This window comes from Nannospalax galili, unplaced genomic scaffold (genome assembly GCF_000622305.1).
Source record: "Nannospalax galili isolate Female #2095 unplaced genomic scaffold, S.galili_v1.0 scaffold312, whole genome shotgun sequence".
In the NCBI taxonomy this organism is placed as follows: Eukaryota; Metazoa; Chordata; class Mammalia; order Rodentia; family Spalacidae; genus Nannospalax; species Nannospalax galili.
In genome coordinates, this window is record NW_008335967.1 from 6,359,134 (window position 1) to 6,382,878 (window position 23,745).

The 23,745-nt window shown below is 40.1% G+C and overlaps 1 protein-coding gene across 3 annotated transcripts in view; it reads left to right on the plus strand.

Moving 5' to 3' along the window:
• The window catches only part of Slc26a5 (solute carrier family 26 member 5), a 74,622-nt gene that overhangs the window by 22,230 nt on the left and 28,647 nt on the right, over window positions 1-23,745 (plus strand). For all 3 annotated transcript variants that reach the window (XM_008830757.2, XM_029562349.1, XM_029562348.1), the window contains exons 3-7: window positions 9,616-9,820; window positions 10,628-10,767; window positions 19,083-19,193; window positions 20,933-21,099; window positions 21,599-21,763. In XM_008830757.2, the coding sequence (XP_008828979.1) occupies window positions 9,669-9,820; window positions 10,628-10,767; window positions 19,083-19,193; window positions 20,933-21,099; window positions 21,599-21,763 (735 nt within the window). In that variant the 5' untranslated portion in view covers window positions 9,616-9,668. The remainder of the gene's footprint in view (window positions 1-9,615; window positions 9,821-10,627; window positions 10,768-19,082; window positions 19,194-20,932; window positions 21,100-21,598; window positions 21,764-23,745) is intronic.

Consider the following 23,745-nt stretch of genomic DNA (forward strand, 5'->3'; position numbering starts at 1 on the left):
CAAATTTCATTATTCCATCTTTCTTTACTGATGACTAGAACTCCATTATGTAAATATACCACATTTTTGTTAACCACTAGTCAGTTGAGGGACACTTAGGTTGCTTCCATCTCTTAGCTATTGTGAAAAGAGCAGCAACAAACATGGTTGTGCAAGTGTCTGTGCAATAGGATGAGTGCTTTGGGTATATGCCAAGGAGTGGTATAACTGGGTCATATGGTTCATTTTTAGGTTTTTAAGAGTTCTACACACTGTTTTCCACAGAAGCTGCATGAGTTTGCAATCCCACCAGCAGTGAATGAGTGTTCCCCTTTCTCCACATCCTTGCCAGCATTTGGTATCATTTGTTCTCTTGATCCTAGCCAGTCTGATTGGGGTAAGGTGATACCTTAGGGTGGTTTAATTCGCATTTCCCTAATTACTAGCAAGGTTGAACACTTTTTGAGATGTTTCTTAGGCATCTTTATTTCTTCCTTTGAGAACTCTGTTTAGGTCTTTGGCCCATCTTTTAATTGGACCATTTGGTTTCTCAATTCTTTGTTTTTTGAGTTCTTTATATATTCTGGATGTTAAACCTCTGTCAGATGTGTCACTGGTGATTTTTTCCCATTCTGTGGGTCTTCTCTTCACTTTTTGATTGTTTCTTTTGCTGTAAGAAGCTTTTTAGTCTCCTCCTACCACTATACTGAAGTACCACTTACTGATTGCTGACCTTAATTCCTGAGCAAGTTCTGTCTGATGTAGAAAATCCTTTCCTACACCTATATCCTGTAAGGTACTGCCAATATTTTCTTCTAATAGTTTCAATGTTTCCAGTTTCACATTGAGGTCTTTGATCCATTTGGAGTTGACTTTTGTGCAAGGTGAAAGATAAGGATCTAGTTTCATTCTTCTACAGGTGGAGATCCAGTTCTGCCAGCACCATTCTTTCTCCAATTGCTTGTTGTTGGTATATAGAAAGGGACTGATTCTTGTAGATTGATTTTATAACCTGCCACTATACTGAAAGTGTTGATCAGTTGAGGACTTTACTGGTGGAACTTTTGGGATCCCTTAGGTATAGTATCATATCATCTGCAATACATGATATTTTGACCTCTTATTTTCCAATTAGTACTCATTTTATTTCCTTCTCCTGTCTTATTGCTCTTGCAAGAGTTTCAAGCACTATGTTAAAAAGGAGTGGAGATAGTGGAAATCCTTGCCTGGTACTGGATTTTAATGGGAATACTTCCAGTTTTTCTCCTTTTAGAATTATGTTGGTTGTTGGTTTGTCGTACATGGCTTTAATTATGTTGAGGTATGTTCCCTCCAGTCCAGTTCCCTCTAGGACTTTGAACACAAATGCATGTTGAATTTTGTCAAGCCCTTTTCAGCAACTATTGAGATGAAAATGTGGTTTTTGTCTTTGGGTCCATTTATATGATTAATGACATTTATTGACGTATGTATGTTGAACCACCCCTGCCTCTCTGGGATAAAGCCTACTTAATTATGGTGATTGATCTTTTTCATGTGTGTCTGTATGCGGTTTGCAAGTATTTTGGTGAGAATTTTTACATCTGTGTTCATTAAGGATATGGGTCTGTAGGTTCATTTTTTTAGGAGTTCTCCCTCTGTTTCTATCATTTTGAATAATTTACGTAGTATTGATTGGAGGTCTTCTTTAAATGTCTGGTAGAATTCTGCTGTAAATCCATCTGGGTCTGGGATTTTTTTTTAGTTGGGAGGCTTTGTATGACTGTTTAAATTTCCTTATATGTTATGGGTCTGTTTAAACTTTTGATATCTTCTTGGTTTAACTTTTGAGGTTCTCATGATTTCAGATATCCCCTTTCATCTCTGATTTTGTTGATTTGGAATTTCTCTTTCTTTCTTTTGGTTAACTGGGCTAAGGGTCTGTCCATCTTGTTAGCACTTAGATTCATTGATTCTTTGTATTATTTTCTTTGTTTCTATTTCATTAATTTTTGCTCTGATTTTTGTTATTTCTTCTCTTCTTCTGGGTTTGTGTTTCATTTGTTCTTGCCTTCCAGTGCCTTGAGTTGCAGTGTTAGGTCATTTATTTGGACTCTTTCCAAATTTTTAATGTAGGCACTTAGAGCTATAAACTTCCCTCTTAGGACTGCTTTTACCACACTGTGTTGTGTTGTATTGGCCTTTTTGTTGAATTCCAGGAATTCTTTTATTTCTTTCTTAATTTCTCCTTTGACCCACTCATTGTTTAGGAGTGTGTCGTTCAATTGCCATGAATTCGTGTAGTGACTAGGGCTTCGTCCAGTGTTGGTTTTGAGTTTTGTTGCTTTGTGGTCTAATAGAATGCATGGAATTATTTTAATAGCTTTGTATTTGTTGAGGTTTGTTTTGTAGCCCAGTATGTGGTCAATTTTTGAAAAAGTTCCATGAGGTGCTGAGTAGAAAGTGTATTTGGTGTTCAGGTGGAATAACCAAAAGATGTCTGTTAGGTCCATTTGATGTATGGTATCATTTAATTCAGACGTCTCTCTGTTTATTCTTTGTCCAGTTGACCTGTCTAATGGAAACAGTGGGGTATTGAAGTCCCCTACTATTACTGAATTTGGGTTAATCTGTGTCTTAAAGTCCTGTAGTGTTGTTTTTATGAACTTGGGTGCACCAGAGTTTGGTGAATATATGTTCATGATTTTAATACCTTCTTGGTTAACTGTTGTCTTTGATCAGAATGAAGTGACCCTCCTTATCTCTTCTGATTAGTTTTACTTTGAAGTCTATTTTGTCAGATATTAGAATTGCAACTCCTGCTTGCTTCTTAGTTCTGTTTTCTTGGAATATTCTTTTCCATACTTTTACCTTAAGGTAGTGCCTGTCCTTGAAGGTGGGATGGGTTTCTTGCAGACAGCAAAGAAATGGATTTTGTTTTTTAATCTATTTGCTTAGCCTGTGTCTTTTGACTGGGGATTTCAGTCCATTGATATTTAAGGTTATTATTGAAAGGTGTGTATTGGTTGCTGTCATTTTGATTGTTGTTTGTGTTCTCTGTGTAATTTTGTGTTTCCTAGATTATTTCTTTGTTTATTTTCTTTCATTCCCCCTAAGGTATAGTTGTTTCTCTCTCTGCTCTCTGTATTGCTTCAAGTATTCTTTGAAGGGCTGGTTTTGTGCACATGTATTCTTTCAAGCTATTCATGTCATGGAAGATTTTTCTTTCCCCCTCCACTATAATAGACATTTTTGCTGAGTATAGTATTCTGGGCTGGCATCTATTATCATGCAGAACTGGAAAGACCTTGGTCCATGCTCTTCTGGCTTTCATAGTTTGCATTGATAAGTCAGCTGTAATTCTGATGGGCTTTCCTTTGTATGTGACTTTTTGTTTTTCTTTTGATGCTTTCAGTATTCTCTCTTTGTTCTGTACATTTAGTGTTTTTACTATGATATGTCGTGGGGAGCTTCTTTTCTGATCCTATTTGGTGTTCTATGTGCTTCTTGTTTTGTATGGGGATGTCTTTCCTTAATTTTGGGAAATTCTCTTCTGTAATCCTGTTTAAGATCTGGTCAACACCATTAACCTGAAATTCTTCTCCTTCTTCTATTCCTATGATCCATAGATTTGGTTTTTTCATGGTGTCCCACATCTCTTGCATATTCCATTCCTGTGGTCTTTTTTTTTTTTTAATTTTCCATAACCTTTGCTTGAGTGGTCCAGTTCTTCAACTTTACCCTTCAGTAAAGTAAAATATTCTGTTTTCCATTTTATTCATTCTAGAGGTGAGGCTTTCTCCTGTTGTTTCAAGTTGACTTATTGAGTTTTGCACTTCCATCTTCATTTCTGCCTGAGTTTTCTTCAATGTTTCTATCTCTTTTGTGAATTCATTCAGAAGTTTATTCCTATCTTCTTTTAGCTCTTTGATTTGTTCGTTCATGTGTTCTTTAAATTCATTGAATTCCTTGATTATGTTTATGACTGTTCTTTTAAATTCTGTGCCCTGGGTTATCTCTAGGGGGTTCTCCTTGTAGAGCTCTTTTACAGGATTGGTGGAGTTTGGTGGGGACACAGTGTTTTGGCTTTCCATTTTCTTATTCTTTCATTGTGGTTTTGGCATGTGAATTTCTTTTGTTGTTTATGATTCTGATATGAGAATTAAGTTGAACTATGCTTCTGTTTGTATTATCTGGGTACCTAGATACTTTCTTTATTGGTTATGTAAAGCTGGTTGGTACAGGGTTCAGGTTCTCTCAGGTTTATTTTGGAGGGAACTCATGGCTTCAGATCAGCTATTCAGTAGTACCCACAGAGGCCCAATTCAGGTTCCAGTCAGGCACACTCAGGCTTCCTTCACCACGTGGAGGCAGGATCCAGGTTCTCTCAGGCACTCCTGTGCATTGTCAACCCTATGCCAGAGGGAGGCCAGAGGGAGGCCAGAACCCAGAACCCTATGGAGGTCTGCTGAGATCCCAGCCTTAACCTACCAAAGCCAGATCTGCCCTGGGGCCTTGGGAGGGGCTTCACAAAATCTCAGGTAGGGGGATGGTATGGCACAATTAAGGAAAGCTCACCACTACATGGAGGCAGGATCCAGGGGCTGTCAGGCTGTCCCCTGGGTTCTCAGGCCCTCTGGTAGTTGGAGGCCAGAGGGAGGCCAGAACCTGGCACTCTCTGGCAGTCTGCTGAGCTCTGAGCAGCTACCCTGCTGGAGTAGATTTAGATACTTATTTTAAAAATTAGAACCCTACCCTGGCCAATGTTTTAAAAAATCATAATGAGTAACATTTCCTTTTGTTAACTGTTTGTGCCAATGCTCAGAGGGAAGATATGTTGCAGATTTAGTAAGCTTAGACATGTACTCACATACTTGGATTTAAAAGATTAATATATCCATTATTCAAGTCACTGAGTCCTTTGGTGCTTGCTTGATTTGAACAGGTAGATGTCCTAAAACTTACTCTTTTCTGATACCTGCAATCCAGAAAAAAGTACTGTTTTGAAACTTCAAGACAAGTGTAACTACTCTGGTGAGGGTCCTAGCTTCCAACTGTAGAATCCATTCGCATGAATTTAAGCACAAAAAATGTTTAAATGACATTTTGAACAAACTTATTAAATTCAGACCAAGGATCAGGGTGAGGGGATTAATTGAGATATATTAGTCAAAGGGAACACAATTTCAGTTATGCAAGAATATAAATCCTGAAGATCTAGTACCCATAGTTACCAACATTGTATTGCACACTAACAATTTTATAAAGAAGGTAGATGGATGTTAAGTGTTCTTGCTATAAAATAATGAAAGGGTAAGAGAAAACTTTCAAAGGTCATGACTGATTGTGGAGATGACTTTATGGGTATATACTTACCCCTAAATTCAAGATCTTTAAGTTAACTGCATACAGTTTTTATATGTCAATCATACCTCAATAAAATGATTTAGAAGTAAATACAAAGATTGGAAAACTAAGAGCCAGACAAACAGGTTACTTCCATATTAAACCTGAATGCCAGTCACTATACAGAAATCAACAGGATTGGAGTCTCCCCTCATGAAGCTCTATCTATTTTGTCAACAGGTTGTGCATTGTTTCCACTTCATGGACTTTTAAAAATAACTGATACCAGGGGATGGAGAGAGAGCTCACTTGGTAAAGTGCTTGCCACATAAGCATGAGAACCCGAGTTCAATCCCCAACACACACGAAAAGCCAGGCATGGTGGCATGTTCCTATACTCCCAGCGCTGGGGTGGCAGAGTCATGTGGATCCCTGGGGCTCACTGGCCAGCAGTCTAGCCTAATCAGTGAGGTTCAGGCCCCAGTAAGAGAAGACCCTATCTCAAGATAACAAGCTGTATGTCTCCTTAGGAGCAACACCTGGTTGACCTTTGGCTTCCACGTGCACTCATGTATAAACGTACCTACACATGCATATATATATATATATATATATATAGAGAGAGAGAGAGAGAGAGAGAGAGAGATGAGAGAGAGAAAGAGATAGAGAGAGAGGAGAGAAATAAACAATGTCTGCACCACCTAGAAACTGAGATCTAAGTTGTCTTTGTGAAGCCTGGCTTTGATGTTGTTTTTATTTTGTTACTGTTGTTTAGTCACTGAGAAGATTCTAGGTTCAGTCAGAGGTGAAAGTCAGTATTTTTAAGTCAAATACCAGACTGGAGATATGGCTCAGTGGTTACAAGCACTGGCTGCTCTTGCAAAGGAGCAAGTTTGGTTCCCAGCATCCACATGGTGGCTAACAATCATCTGAAACTCCAGTTCTAAGAGATAAAGTGCCCTCTTCTGGCTTCCATGGGTATTGCATGACATAGATGCACTTACATACATGCAGGCAAAACACTCATTCACATAAAATTTTTTTTAAATCCAAAAATATTTAAAATAAGTGTCAAATACCTACCTGAGCATCTAAATTCCTGGGGAACTTTTAAAATATGCATATAGTCACCCCAGTTAATGAAATAAAAGAAAAATTGAGGTTACAGGAAAAATGAGAGGGTGGCAAATGGCTTTCATATTAATAGGTATTGATTTAGAGTTCCAGATATTAAGGATACACTAAGAACTTTCGACAGTAAAGATAAGGATGTTATTGGGTGTGGTGGCACATGTCTGTAATCCCAGCACTAGGGAAGCAGAGTCAGGAGGATTCCAAGTTTGAGACTAGCCTGGGCTACATGGTGAAACCCTGTCTCAAAAAAAAATGGAAAAGGAAGGAAGGGAGGGAGGGAGGGAGGATAAGAAAGATGTCTAATGTTTCCTCTACTATATTGTATTATAGTAGTTCCTAGAGTGGCCACAAAGAATTAGATGAGAGATGACCAGTCAGCCTTGCTACCCCAAATCAAAAGACATGATGTTTACAGATTGTGCTGTAAATCTTCCTTCATTGAATTTATCATTCCTGTCCTGTTCATGTGTTCAAAATACCACAAACTTGGTGGTTCATAAATGATAGAAATGTATTTCTTATAGCTCTAGAGGCTGGAAAGTTAAGACTGAGGTAGTAGTTGGAAAGGACCTGGTCTCTTCACCTTTAGGATGGTGCCCTGTAGCCATGTCCTCTGCATAGGAGGAGCACTGCTATGTCCTCACATGGCTGAAGAAATAAGAGGCAAACTCCTCCCATCAAATGACACCCAATCCTATCTATGAGAGCAGAGTGTTGTAGCTCTTTCACCCATAACAGCCATATATCTTTGTACTGTGGAATGACAATTACATTCCAACATGATGGAAGCAGCAGCATTCAAACCAGAGAATCTCCTAACATCCTTACTGGATTTCCCATCATCCTTACTGTGACTTGCTCGTATTTTCTGCCAACATTCCATTGTATTTTAGGATTTTGAATTTCCAACCTCTTTGACCATAAATATTTGTTTTTCGTGGTGTTTGAGCACCCTGCCTGATTGCAGTTTGAATGTGATTTCAGTTTCAAGAAAGCCTGACTTCTCATCATGACGGAGCTTCATTGACCAACATAAGCAAGCCACAATTCCAGGACTCACACACTGACACGTAAACATGTATTCACTTAACTCCAACTTAACTTGTTTCAGTTGGGAAGACTGTGGTTAGTTGCACGCTTATCTTTTCACTACAATTTAATGGTTCAAATATAAAGACAAGTCATAAGACTCATGTAACAAGCACCAGTGTTATGTTTTGAATAGGCGATGTATCCCACAGGCCATGTGTTGAACACTCCCTCCCTATAGGGCACTGGAAACTTTAGAAGGTGAGGACTGGATGGAGGAAGTAGGTCACTGGGCATGCCTTTGAAGGTTCCATGTGGTCTCTGCTCTCTCTCTCTCTCTCTCTCTCTCTCTCTCTCTCTCTCTCTCTCTCCTTCCTGGCTGCTGTAAGGTGGGCAGCTCTGCTCTAACACTGACTGCCGTAATGCTACAATGGACTGAAATTATAAACTAAAAACTTGCCTTTTCTCCTTAAGTTGTTTTGCTCAGGGATTTGATCAAAGTGACATGAAGTCTGATTGACACAACCTGCCTACTTATTATCAAATCTCACTGATCCATCTGTACCTACAGCCATTTCAGACTCTCTGACTAACCCTTCCCAGTCTCATTCCCCTTTTCTTCAGAGGATACACCATCCTGGTCTTAGTGTATATTATTTTATCATTTTAATGAGTGATTTTATACTTTTTAGACAGAGTCTCTCCATGCAGTTCAGGCTGGCATGGAACTTGTTGTATAGCTCAGGCTGGACTTGAACTTGTGATTTCCCTATACTACTCTCCCAGGTGCTGTAATCTTTTGTACTTTGATTACATACTTTTATTACACATTTGATTATATACATTTATTCCTCTAAGTCTTATATTTTTACTGAAAATTAAGTCTTTAAGAGTTATTGATGATAATGATGCATATAGTTATTTTTAACTACTACATATTGCTCTATTTATACAACATATATTTTTATTGCATACAAATAGTCATTTGCTATTTATTTATTTTTATTTATTTACTTTTTTGAGACAGAGTCTCACTATGTAACTCTGGCTGACCTGGAACTCGCTATGTAAACCAGGCTAGCCTCAAACTCACATAGAGAGATTCACCTGCTTCTGCTTCCTGAATGCTGAGATTAAAGGCCTGTGCTATCAGGAAGGCCAGCAGCATTTGCACTCTTCCAATTGCTATTGTAATTATTCCGTGAATATTCTTTCACACAACTCCATGTATACGAACATTGGATTTTTCCTTTCAACTTTATTTTATCCATATAAGTAATTTTCAATATGTAGCAATGAAAAAGGTATGAACCACTACACTAGTCCAATGTAAACAACTTTAAAGCAATATTATCATGTTGAACTGATGGTTTTAACTTGTGACCCGTGAAAGTCACCAAGGACCTCCTTCATGGAGATATAAGCCTCAGCTTTGAACCAAAGACTATCAAGTATTAATCAAATACAGAATTGGGAAAGGAGGTTAAAATGCTTTCATAAGATGAGGGGTCAGGACCAATCTTACCATCTTTCCTGTTTGCTTGACATATAGCTAGCCAGAGTTCACCTGATTCATACCTCCCCTTATATAAAACTAGAGGCAACAGACTGCAGTATATAATCACTAAATTTAATATGAACCCTTGCTGAAAGTTTTCCCATTACTTGTTTATTGCTCTAGGAAGGAATAAATAGGCCTTACAGAGGTTTCTATTTCATTTATTATTTTTTATTATTATTGATTTTTGTTTCATTCTATTTATTAGTGTCTATATACAGTGTCTATATACAGTGATATGTAATGTGTCCTGGGGTTTCCAAGAAGTCCTCAGAACCTAGAATGCCCTGAGGAAGAGATGGCTTTAGCTATCTAACATTTTATTTATTATTTTTATTTTATGCATGTGAGTGTGCTGCCTGAATGTATGTAAGTGCACCCATGCCATGCAATGTGCTTAGAACTTGGAGTTCAGAAGATGGTGTCAGATTCCCCTGGAACTGGAGTTACAAATGGTTGTTAGCCATCTTATGGGTGCTGGAAATTGAACTCAGGTCCTCTGCAAGAGCAGCCAATGCTCTCAACTGCAGAGTCATCTCTCCAGCCCCAACTTTTACCATCTAAAATGAGGTTTTTTTTTTCTTTTGTAGTGACGATCCAGAAATGCTTGTCTCCTGTTGTTGGTGAATAATAGCAGAGTACTATGGATCATGCTGAAGAAAATGAAATCCCCGCAGCAACCCAGAGGTACTATGTGGAAAGGCCTATCTTCAGTCATCCTGTCCTTCAGGAAAGACTGCACACTAAGGACAAGGTTTCAGATTCCATCGGAGATAAACTGAAACAGGCATTCACGTACGTTGCATTTTAACTCATTTCCTCTGTTGTATTGTTCTGCCATGAGAGGAACAATGTCAAATATGTAAAGGAAATCTTTCTGGTGAAGTGGAGGAAGGATAAATGGAAAGCACTCCCAATTTGCAAAGGCATTCACAGTGGTCCAGTTGGTATCAGACTTTGGATTGGTCATATGAACATTGGATTTCACCATGTATCCTAGTCACTTCTGTTGCTGTGAGAAAATATCCTGACCAAAAAACTACATAGGGAAGCAAATGATTTATTTTTCTTATAATTCCAGGTTACAGTCTATCATTGAGAGGAAGTCAAGGCAAAACTTAAAGCATCACATCCCCAGTCAAGAGCAGAGAGAGAATAAACCCATAGATCCCTGCTTGCTTGCTTGCTTCCACTAGCTTTCTCCTCTCTGATGTTATTCAGTGTGCTGGGTCTTCCTACATCAATTAACAATCAAGACAGTCTCCACAGGCCAACCTGATCTAGATAATCCCTCATTAAGACTCTCTTCATAGGTGATTCTAGGTTGCAAGTTCTGTGTAAAGGTTTATACAAATAACCTGTTCTCTCATTTTCCACATAGTTCTAAAATATCTATCCCCTCCCTTTTTTCTCCCAGGAATAGTTCAGACTTTTTGCCTTATTGCTCACCTATGGCTCCCACCTCATTTAGCAACATCTTAATCAACAAATGGGAATTTTTCCTTATGACTCTTGGGTCTGAGTGATGGAAAACACCTTATTGTGAGTTCTATGGTGATATTCTTCCTTTACAACTTTACCTGTCTGTCTTTGTCTTCTTAGATGTACTCCTAAAAAAATAAGAAACATCATCTACATGTTCCTGCCTATCACTAAGTGGTTGCCAGCATATAAGTTCAAGGAGTATGTGTTGGGTGACTTGGTCTCAGGCATAAGCACTGGTGTGCTTCAGCTTCCTCAAGGTTTGTGCACCATATTTCTTCTGTGTGTGGGGGGGGTCTTACATCATTTGTTTTCCTTGCTCTCATTTCCTCAAATAACTGTTTGACCTTCGTTCATCATGGTGGCAAATTCATATTTTTTATTCGTTTGGTTTGAGTAACCTTAACCTTTCTAAAGAAGTTTTTCAGAAACTTAACCCTTAAGAACCCTCATGGCCATTCATAGTAGAAAGAGATGGTACTAATTTGAAGATCAGTGCCCAGGTTACCCCTATCATACCTCTTTGCTAAATCAGTGTCTCAATTCATATTTTGTAGTTGTAGCAGTAAAGTCTTGGCTTCTAAATCTATATTCTAACTAAAAGAGATCATTGTATACTGAATTCCTTTGCAGCTTTGTTTATTTGAAATATAAAAACTTATGAATATCAATTTGTTATGTAAAGAATGCATATTTATCAAGTACAAGCCTGCCTCCCATTGTCTCTAGGAAGCTAACTAACCATGCAATCAGGGAGACAACAAATAAATAAAAACACGTATTTTTAATTATAAACAATATGAAGGAAGTGACAGGGCACCATAAGGTAATAATTATTATGGGCCTAATTTAAGTAGAGAAACATTAAAAAGTTCTTTGGAAGAGTAGATTTGACCCACACTCGTACTCATACAAGTACCCATACTTAAACTCAGTCTCTCTCTCTCTCTCTCTCACACACACACACACACACACACACACACACACGAAGGCGGCTTGTTGAGAGAAGGATTACAGCAGAAGAGGGGGGGAGATGAGAGAGAGTCATGGATGGTGAAAATGTCCAAAATTCATTATAGACATGTAAGAAACTGCCAAAGGAAAAATATTTTTGAAGTTGATTTGAGCCGAGACCCGAGGCAGGTGGAGATAAAAGAAAGTGAATTTCAGGGAGAAGGACCAACCTGTGTGCAGGCATGAGCAGGAAGACAGCTGGGTGTGGTTTGAAGGGATGAGGGGAAGACAGTGTGCTCAGTACAGGGAGCCACTTGGGCAGTAGGAGTAAGGTGTGTGGAGGCAGGTCCATACGGCTTCTCAGGCCCCTTCTGGGTTTCATTCTGAGGGCAGTAAAAAGCCATCATGATGTTTTGCATGTAGGTTTTCTCTTTTCTAAAATTATTTGTGTGAGTGTAGAGGTGAAGGAATGGGAGCTGGAGGTCTACATATGTGTTTGTACATATGTGTGGGCACATAGGTGTGCAGGTGCATATATACTTATGTGACTGCCTGTGGAGGCCAGAGGTCAACCTTAGCTGTTTTGCCTTAGGAGCGGTCCACCTTTTAGAGACAAGGTCTCTCACTAAGACCTGGGGTTCATCAATTCAGCTAGACTGGCTGGCCAGCGAGCTATAGGCAGGCTGTCTCCACCTCCCTAGTGCTGGGACTGCAGGCACACACTATCTCTCCCAATTTCTTACATGGGCGTTGGGGATAGAGTGCAGGTCCTTGTGCTCACATGGTCAAGTACTTTGCTGACAACTATCTCCCCAAGCCTGTGGGTTTTCTTTCTACAGGTTACCATGAGAGAATGGATCAAGTTGGTGATGGGGGTCCAACAGTAGATGCAGAGGAATCAGTGAGAGGTGACAGTGTCTCAGTGTAGGCAAAAGTAATGTTTTGAGTAGTTCCAGGGGTATGGCTCTAAAAATGGAAAGAATGTAAGTAAGATCAGGAAAGGTAGCTGTTGGATTGATGTTGGAAGAATGAGGGAGAGAAAGAGAAAGCAGCAGAAAAAACTAGAAATAATCTGGAAAGGGGAGGGAAAGCCAGGAGTACATGGTATAATGGAAATGAGGAAATTATTTCAGAACATGAGATGATCTACTAGGTCAGGTGCTGCTAAGAGGCCTATGTCACCCCACAACAAATTTGTATCACAGAGATGTTATTCTGACCATCACCAATCAGTGTAGATAGCAAAGAAACAAAATATAGCAAAGATAAAATTATGAGAAAGTAAATAAATTGACTATGATTGATAAGTGCTTTAAATTTCTGAAAAGACTGTTAAACAAGTCAAATTAGATACATAACTGTATTTATAATTCACTTTATTTGGGTCAGGGAGAAGTTTATTTTGCTTACACTTCCAGGTCACAAATCATCATTGGGGGAAGTCAGGGCAGAAACTCAAGGCAGGAACCTGAATGCAGGAGCCATAGAGGAACACTGCTTGTTGGCTCACTGTCTGGGTTGCTTACTTGTTCATGCTTAGCCTAGCATTTTCATGCAGCCCAGGACCACCTGCCTGAGGAATGGTACTGCCCACAGTGGGCTGGGCGCTCCTACATCAATTAATATTTAGGACAATCCCTCAAAGACATACCTATAGATCAGCCTGATCTAAGAAATTACTCAATTGAGGCTTTGCCTCTCAGATGATGCTAGGATGTGTCAAGTTGACAATTAATGCCAATCAGGACAACCACTTAATTCAAAAGCTACTGAATCCAGTACATCGAATAGTAAATTGGGCTGATAGTTCTTATAATTTAGGTTTATTTCAGCTGGTATGACTGTGGTCTATATAAAATATTTATTATGCATAGTATTCTGTCTTATTGTTTAAGGCATAGAATTGCTACTCTCAAAATAAAAAACTTTGCCTAAATCTGTGATCATAATTAGGGAGTGGAGGAGGGCTGCCATGACCAGTCAGATCAATCAGAGGGAGATTTTAACACACACTTAACGCCCTGTTCTATGGGCACTCACTGGTGCTAAAATGAGTACGGGGAGACAGCCTAAGTTACTTGGATAATTCATACCAACACAGATGCCTTTAGAACTAAATGGTATCAGACTATCCATTTTCTTCTTACAAATCCCAGGTTGTTTTTGAGCTAAGTGAGATGACCTTCATAAACCAAAACAGGAGCATTTCATGTGCTTATTTTAGTGCAGAATTTGTAGGGAATCCTGCCCTTCTTCACAGTACCTAGAAATAGAAAAATGAACCATCACAAACCAACAACTGTTTCTCTGATGTTTTTTGCTTGATTAGTCTGAGAGGCTGCTCTGAACATTACTAATGCTCCAAGCAGTAATGCTTGCCCACTCACATTGTACAAATACAGACTTATTTTCAAGAGGCACAGACCTATTTGAAGATAATGAGATGCTTTGGGATACTGGTAATACAACTTTGATGATGCTACTTTAGATTTTGGTTTCTATATTAACTGTGTGGGAAATTATTTGCTGCTAAAGGAGATGCAGAAAGAAAAACAAGTGCTATGGCAATAAAAGCTGAATTGAAAATGTGGTCATAGTGGTTAGCAATTTTGATATCACATATGTTTTAGTTTCTAATGTTATTTAATTCGACTCTGAACAACTTAAAGCAATTAGCAATGGTTTAAAATTATATTAAAGGGAACTACTTGTATAATAACAACATACTTTTAAAAGCTATGCATATAAAACCAAGTACTGGAGAAATTGCAAAGACAATCTAGGTAGAGTTTGGTTCTGTATCCACAACTGCTTAACTTTCACCAAAAATTGTTGAATATCAGCCCAGTTTTACCTCCAGGGGAGGCACTTGTAATTCATTTTAAATCCCTACTTTGCAACCAATTTGGCAAGGTGGAAAGAAGTCCTCAGATAAAAGTTGTAACACTCATCTACATTCTAGGTCAGCAGTCTAGAGATAAAGAAACCTGCAGTTACTACAAACAAGATCAGGTTGAAAATAAGAAGTTAAGGAGTTCAGGTAATATTGTGAGGTATCAGCAGGTAAAGGGCTAAAATAAAGGAAATAAGTAACTATGTAATGAGTAGCACAGATACTCAGGTGCCCACCTTTCCGCCACGCATGGAATGGCATGGTGGAATTACCAAGAAATTTTAGGATTATGTAAGAGTCTGTGTGTTCCACTGTGAGCCAACAAAAGGCCCTTTCCTGGTCCTGCTCAGCTGCAAGGTAATTTCAAAACACTTAGCCAATGGGAATGGAGAGATGGCTCAGCAGTTAAGAGCACTGACTGCAGGACCTCAGTTTGATTCCATCACTGATATGGCAGCTAACAACCGTCCATAACTCCAGTTCAAGGGAATCTGATGCCTTCTTCTGACTTCTGTGGGCATTGTACGACATGGGGGTACTTACACACAGGTGGGCAAAACACTGATACACATAAAAATTAAAATAGTAAATAAAATATTATTTTAAAGAAGCACTTGACCAAGGCAGATGGTGACCCGCACACATAGAAAAGTCGTATAGAGACAACTAGGGTCCTCTAGTGAAGATGCTGTCTGGCTACTCAGTATCAATAAACAAAGCAATGTTTTACATGAAGTTTCAAGAAAGCCAGAGATTAGCCTGGTCTGTGACATAGTCCTATAATCCTAGCTGCTCAGGAGGTTGAGGCAGGAGGATCACAAATTCATGGCTTCCATGGGCTACAAAGCAACCTCAAGGGGCTGGAGAGATGGTTCAGAGGTTAAGAGCACTGACTGTTCTTACAGAGGACCCAGGTTTAATTCCCAGCACCCACATGGTGCCTAACAACTACCTGTAAATCCAGTCCCAGGAGATCTGATGTTCTCTTCTGACCTCCTCAGACATTGCACAGCACAGGTGTACCTACCTACATGCAAGCAATACAATCATACACATAAAATAAAAATAATAAATAAGATTTTTAAAAAGCAGCCTCAAGGGAGCCTGAGGAACTTAGCAAGACCCTGTCTCCAAATAAAAAGTTTTTTTTTCTAATGGGTTTGAATGGCTTAATTTTAGAGCACTTGATTACAACATGCAAGATCCTGGGTTCAGTACCTACTAGATGGGAGAGAAGGGGCAAGGGCAAGGAAGAGAGAGACCAACCAAACCACACAGAACGAAGGAGCTCTGGGCCAGCAACATGGCTCGGTGGGTAAAAGCACTTCCTGCACAAGCCTAGTGACCTGAGTCCAATTCCCAGAGCCCATGTCAAGGAAGGAGAGAACTGACTCGGCAAAGTTGTCCTCTGCACTGTGGCATGCACACACCCACACATACACATCATATGCACACATATACACTGACAATAATAAATGAAATAAAATTTTATAAAAAGAAAGAAGAAATTAATCAGAAACAGAAGTAATGGAGAGGGAAAATCTTTATAGAAATGTAAAATCACATGGAACTCATGAAATAAGCATAGGATGTTGCTGTTAGAAAAGAGTCAGAAAGAGCTCACAGAGCCAAACATGAGAATAAAATTCTGTTGAAGGGCTGGAAGACAGAGTAGAGGAAATCTCCTGGAAATAGAAGAAAATATAAATAAATAGGCAATTACAAATGAAAAGATAATGCAGCAAGCAATCCCCATGTGCCATTATCCATTCCAGAAAGGTTTCAAGAAAGAAGGACAAGTATACTCCCAAGGGAAGAAACCATCAAGGAATCACTCCTTGGAGTTTTCAGACTTCAAAGAAGTGAATCAGACTAAATGAAAAGCCATTTAAAATAAGGCATGCATGGCACACTATCTGAATACCAGGGATAGACAGAAGACAAAGCTTTGTAGTAATGAAGAGAAAGCACATTGTGGTGACTAATGTGAAGCCGAAATATGGTTTCTATCAAAAATTGTTATATAAGGATAAGACTATCACAGTGGACAACTGAAATTTACAAACCTATAATACTATTTGTACCATTGGATACAAACATTATTTACAGCAAAATTCCTCATCCTGGTACCATTTTTGTCATCTGTCATGGAGTATGCCCTGTGTGATAGGATAGCAGCTCGCTGGTCTCTGACTCCAGATGGCAGGAACACTGCCCATCCATCATGATGAAAATGTCTCTAGAGTTTGCCAAATGTCACCTGGAGGGAGCAAAGTTGCTCTCTGTTGAGAACCTGATTTAGGAAAGTAGAGATAAATAACGGGAATATAGAGTTGGGAGTGATTGCCCCTGTAGAGGAGGGAGGGGAGAAGGCAGAATGCTCTCCCCAGGGTGGGAGTGTGGGGGTTTTAAATGCTGCTTGGCTTTTTCAATGGTACATGTGCAGTTCTTAGCTAGAAACAAAATTTATTTTTTAAAAGGCAATACTAGAGCGACTATACTGTTGCTTATGAAGTAGGGGTTTTTTCTTCAGAATATAACAATGCATTAGGTGACTTTTCTAGGTGTCCCAGAAATTTTGCTGAGACCTCAAAGCTTTAAGAGCAAGTATTGCTTACACACTGGAGGGATGCCAAACCGATAGAGAGCTCTGTGTGACGACAACCAAACTCCCTCCTCAGTGCATCACTTCAACAGAACACATGAGGGAAGGGCAGACTGATGTTCAGAACACAGGCCATGTCCCTTGGATTTGTAGAGATAGCTTCCAAGTTTTTGAATGAAAATAAAGTCTAACTGCTCAAAAAAGTCTCTTTTAAAGATATTCAAGGAAACCTACACAGTGATTTTTCTAGCAGTTTTATTCATAATTGCCAAACCAAGATGTCTTTGGTAAATAGATAAACTGTAATATGTCCAGATGATGGAACACTACTTACCATTAAAAAGAAATGAGTTCATCAGCCATGAAAAAGATGTAGAGGAAGCTTGAATGGGTATTTCTGAGTGAAAAAAGTGGATCTGAAAAGACTTTGCAGTGTGTGATCCCAACCATACATTCTAGGAAAGGCAGGCTGTGTAAGCAGTGAAAAGATCAGTGGTGGCTAGGGATTTATGAGAAGGACCAGACAAGTAGGTAAGAATAGAGGACTTGAGGCGATAAGAACAATTCTGTATCACACTCTGACGGTGTGTGTGTGTCACTGCACATCTGCATGGGACACATAGCATGAGTGTGAACCCAAATATAAACACTGGGGGTAATGATGCTGTGCTGTGGGTCTATCTTTTGTAGTAAATATACCACTATGATGGGGGACCATTGATAATGGGGAAACCATGCATGTGTGAGGACAGGAAGACTACCAGAACTCTCTGCACCTTCTACTCATTTTGTTGTGAGCCTAAAACTGTTCTTTAAAAAGGTCTATTTTAAAAACTGGGGGAAGTCAACAAGTAAAGTACTGAGATAGCCCAGTGAAAAGAGGGCCCTCTAGAGTAACATGCCCTTCTAAAAATCTCTTGGAGTAAATTTCCACAGTTTCCCACTGGAAAACTGCATACCCTGGAAGCTTACCAGGCTTGGCTCACTTGGAAGATGGCTGTCCACAGAATGAGCAGCTGCCAGCAAAGCCTGGGAGTCTGCCCCTTTCCATGAGGGACCAACAGAGGAACTTAAGAGTCAGGCAGAGAGGCACATGGACCAGGGAACAGTACAGTAGGGCTTACGGATAACAAAGAGGTCTCCAAATGACCCACAAATCGCCGCATTGGAGAGAGTCCTCAAGGTTCATCAACACCAAACTGCAACTGCACCATCAAGTGAGACTTTTCTGCTGTTACTTAATTTGTAACAGAATAAAGCAGAAACACGCTCCCTATGGGCAAAAGGGAGACGACAGAGCAAACTGCCTTATTAGTTACACTGCTGTGACAAAACACCCGACAGAAACAATTTAAGGATTTATTTGGGCTCACGGTTCCAGGGCACAGGCCAGGGTGGGGAGGAAGGTATGGTTCAGGTGCTTGAGGCAGCTGGTCACACTGTATCTGCTGTCGAAGCAGAGAGGAATGAAGCTCATGCTCAGCTGACTTTCTCCTTTTTATTCTGTCCAGGACCCCAGCCCATAGCACAATACCAGCCCCATTTAAGGTGCTTTCCCACCTCAGTTAATCTAACCTAGATTATCCCTAGCAGGCATGCCCAGAAGCTTAACTATTCAGTGATTCCAGATCCTGTCAGGTATTAGCCATCATCCTGCCCCAACCTGAACACTGGATTGTACATGGAATTGGGGCAGAAGGGCAGACATTTTTTTTTTAGTGCATACTATTTATTGAATTTTTGTGCATTCCATGCATCTTAATCATATTTAGACTCTCCTCCCCTAGCTGCACCCTCCCAAAGCCCCCCCCGACCAGATTTCATGTATTCTGTCATATCTGTTAGGCCCTATCAAGTCAAGTTTGTGTCCCCAGATGTCCCCCAGTGTCCCCCAGCCTGGTCAGCCTGTCTAGCATCACTCCCTTAAAGAAGATTATCTCCCACCCAGCAGAGATCAGCTGCCAATACTTCTGTGTCTATGTTTGGGGCTTCTTGAAGGGCAGACATTTTAGATCCACCCATTTATTTTTAACATAAGTATGACTTATTTATCAGCAACCCATCCAAGAGGAAAGTCCACATGCCCTGCTGCTTGCTAACCATCTCTCCTTCTGACCCTACAGGTTTAGCCTTCGCAATGTTGGCAGCTGTGCCCCCTGTGTTTGGCCTGTACTCTTCATTTTACCCTGTTATCATGTATTGCTTTTTGGGAACCTCCAGACACATATCCATAGGTAAGAACTTATATATGATCATCTAAAACTTTTTCTTTTTGGTTTCCAGGTCTTATAGTATGGCAAATAAATTGTGTGCTTGTTATTAGAAAGCTGTTCAATGAAACTTGTATGGCTGCACCAAAAAATGCCTCAAAAAATGTACTCCTCTCTGCTGAGGATGTTATGTCAGTGCTAGATCACTCACCTAGCATGTGTGAAACCCTGGGATCAATCCTCAGTACTAGAAATAATATATATAAATATGTGTGCACATACATTCTTTATCTTATTTTCTTTCCTCCCAAGATTTCTAAAATTACTAGCTTTCTTATAATCTTGGATTAACTAAAAAGGACAATTTTCTAACATAAAAAAATTGCTAAAATCTGTACAATGAGATCAATGCTTTATTTTCTTATACAATTTGCTGTACTCGGTTTTCCTTCTTATTTAACAGTGCTCAAAGTTTGTAATTGACATGCATATCATCTTCACTGTATTTTATACACGTTTAAGATGAGAGTGTTGGAGCTTTAGATGGCTGCCAGCAACAAAGAGAGTGTCTCAGGTATCTGTTGCCGGATATCAAATGCTCCCTAAATTTAGAAGCTTATATTATGGATCGTTTTAAAAAATAAAGTTTAACCAGGCGTGGTGGCACACGCCTGTAGTCCCAGCACTTGGGAGGCAGAGGCAGGCAGACTGATGTGAGTTCAAGGCCAGCCTGGTCTACAAAGTGGGTTCCAGGACAACTGGGGCCACAGGGAGACCCTGTCTCAAAAAGGCCAAAATAAATAAATAAATAAATAAATAAATAAATAAATAAATAAATAAATAAGAAAAATAAAAAATAAAGTTTAAAAAAATAGGATACATGAAAACCAATTGTTTTACTATCTCACAGCCCCCAGGGGTCAAGATTTCAGAAGGATTTTCCCAGGCAATTCCTTTCTCCTTCCTTCCTTCTCTTCTCTTTCTTTTCCCTCTCCTCCCCTCCCCCTCTATGTAGTCCCAGGAGCTCCCCACATGGCCAACTGGAGCTTTCTCACACATGGTGGCCCGGGCTGCAGCAGAAGTTTAATAGCTCTCCTTCCATGGAGAGGGCCTGCTGCCAATGCCACATGCACTTGTATACTTCTCCAAATGGAGGCCAGAGTTTGACATCCACCTTATATGCGAAGACAGGGACTCTCACTGAACCCAGAACTCACTGATTAGCTAGACTGGCTGGCTAGCGAGCTCTGGGGATCCACCTGTCTTCTACCCACCCTCCAGCGCTTGGGTTACAGTTGTGTGGGCGGGAGATCCGAACTCAGGTCCTCATGCTTGCAGGGCAGGCACTTCACTGACTGAGCCATCTCACAACCTCAGAAGTCACACAGGGTCACTGCTACTGCATTCTTTTGACTACTGGCAATATAAGCCCACCCAGATTCAAGGAGAGAGGAAGTAGACGCCACCTCTAGGTAGAGAAATAGAGTGTGTGAGGGAAGGTATTGTGATGGTCCTGTCTGGGAAATAGTGTACACACACCATGTGCCCACACACCTGATGCAGGGAGCTCAAGGAAGGCAAGCAGTCACCTGCCAAGGATGAGAAGTGGACCTCTGACGTGTCTCTTGCATATTGACAAAGTATCAGACAGAAGTAGTTTTCCTGAACCCCTGAACAGGAATCATTCATGCTCATCACATCAGAGTCCCCAGACCATTTCCTTGAGCCCCTGAACAGCACTCAGCCATGCTTCTTCATTGCAGGTCCCTTTGCGGTTATTAGCCTGATGATTGGTGGTGTGGCTGTTCGATTAGTGCCGGATGATATAGTCATCCCTGGGGGTGTAAATGCAACCAACGGTACAGAAGCTAGAGATGCCTTGAGAGTGAAAGTCGCCATGTCTGTGACCTTACTTTCTGGAATCATTCAGGTAAGACTAGTATGGAGGGATGGGCTCTGGTTGGTTATCTGTGGAATACCTATTAAATCCTCTTAGCTGGTCTTACGATACATGGGCAGAGTCAGCCAGTAAAACTCCAGAGTTCAGGCTCATAATGCTCAGAGATGCCAGCCTTATTTACCACCAAGACTGACCAGTGGCCTTAGAGATCCCAAAGCAAGACAAGTTTGAAGCAGGGGCAATACTGTCAAGAGGACATCCCTTCTCAACTTGGAAGGAACAGCAGATGTTCATGCACAATGTCTGCACGACTTGAGCATGTGCCTGGCTCCAGGAGATGAGGGTGCATGAGTGTGCCAAGGCCCTGGGGCTCAAGACACTGCACACTCCAGTGAATGATCTGTTAGCTCCTGCCAGTAGCAGTCTGTAGTATTAGAATGTGGCCCAGAAATAAATTTTACATGTTTTCTGTTGATTTAATTTCCTAACTTATGCGATTTGTTTGTTTCTTTGTCATTTAAAAAAATAGTTTTGCTTAGGTGTCTGTAGGTTTGGATTTGTGGCCATTTACCTCACGGAGCCTCTGGTCCGAGGGTTTACCACTGCAGCTGCTGTGCATGTCTTCACCTCCATGTTAAAATACCTGTTTGGGGTTAAAACAAAGCGGTACACTGGGATCTTTTCAGTGGTGTATGTAAGTAAGCGACTCCTGACTCACTGGTTCTGGCTTTCCCTTCCTTGTCCTCCCCCTTCACATCTGTATCTCTCTCACCTTCAAGGCTTCAAGGGAAAAGACTTAGTTTCTCTAAGGCTTTCTAAGAAGAGTGCTACAAGGGAGGCTAAACCCCAAAACCCCATGTTAGGGAGACATGATTCTCCCTTGCTCAGAAGGAATTTATGTTAGGTCTTTATTTGCTGACCACACCCATACCCTAATTAGGTAAAGAGGTAGCTCTTTTGGTAAGATCAAATTATATTGTTTTTTGGCATTACCAAATGACTTAAAGACGTAATAGGAAAAGACATCTCTCTCGAAAGCTGTTTATTCAAGCAGGCAAAAAAAAAAGGTAAAATTATAAACAGTAAAATGTGTACAGACACAGACTATACACAACAGAGAAAATAAAAACTATTTGCAAGTCTATAGTAAAAAATGATAAGTGATCAGATTACAACTGATTATATGAAACCGATTACAAATTCTAAAAGTTCAACATTTTTTCACACAGTGTAATATAGCTAGAAATCAATAACAATATATTTTCAAAACCCTTGTATAAGGCTGGATAGATGGCTCAGTGGTTAAGAGCAACTGCTGCTCTTAGAGAGGACCAGAGTTAGATTCCTAGCACCCATATGGGGGAGCTCACAAATGCCTGTAACTCCAGCTCCAGGGGATCCAACACCCTCTTCTGGCCTCAGCTGGCACTGCATGCACATGCACACACACACACACACACACACACACACACACACACACACGCACATAAATAAAATCTTATTTTTAGGGGCTGGAGAGATGGCTCAGTGGTTAAGAGCACTCCTCCTGGGTGAAGTTTAGAGCACCCACATGGTAGCTGATAGTCATCTATAACTCCAGCTCCAGGGGATCTAGTGGTCTCCACAGGCACTGCATGCATGTGGTACACTTGGATACATGCAGGCAAAATACTCATATGCATAAAATCTAAATAAAGAAATATTTTTTAAAATTTCTATGTTTAGAAGACCCCCCAAAAAAAACATGTTTCTAAATGGCCCTGAAATAACTAGATTAATTGACAGTGAAATACCACTTACGGCAGCTTCAGCTCCGCTGCTATGACCTTTGCAGATATTATATGGCAGACACCACACTAGGCACTGAGATGGAGTGATGAGCTGGGCAGACACAGTCCAATGGGAAGATAGTTGTGAACCGAATTGCACAAATATGTAAATTAGACACAAATTATGTTAAGTGCTATGAAGCAAAGGAATAGGTTGACTAGGGAGATCTTTAGACTAAGGGATTTTTTTTTTTTTTAAGAAAGTCGTTTTGAGAAAGTGATGTTTAAATTTGAGTCTTCAGTTGATAAAACTGGAATCAAACTGTAAGAATATTCTATCAGTTCCCAGTTTCCCCATGAGAGCTAAAATATGCCTTGTTCGCTGAGACTTCTCAAAATGACTTGTCACTAAGAAAATGCAGCATGCATCTACCTGAACTATAGGCTGTGCAGGCTGGGCTCAGTGGGATCTCTGCCTTGTTGGGTTTCAGATGAAACTGACTATATTTGGGGTACCCTGACTGCAATCCTAAACTACAGCTAAGTGGTTTTCTAAATTTCACTCTCTTGGCTTCGAAGTCGGCCTGACTTTGTTTTCATGACAATTTCTAATTCAAGCTCCTGAAAACTTTTCAGTGTATGTACCTCTGGAGTATTTCATTGATATCAACCCCAATTCTTTCCTAATGCTCACAACTCAGTCTGAGAGTTTTTTCTGAATTTTATATTAACTACATTGAGACACTGGCTTATCAAAACACCATAAGCCTAATATGGAGGAGCAAGCTGTCCCAGCACTCCAGCAGATCATGAGTGCAGGTCAACCTGGACTCCACGGTGTGATCAGGTCTCAGAAAATCATTTTTTTAAACTTTAGTATTATTGGATAAGAATTATGAGTATAAAG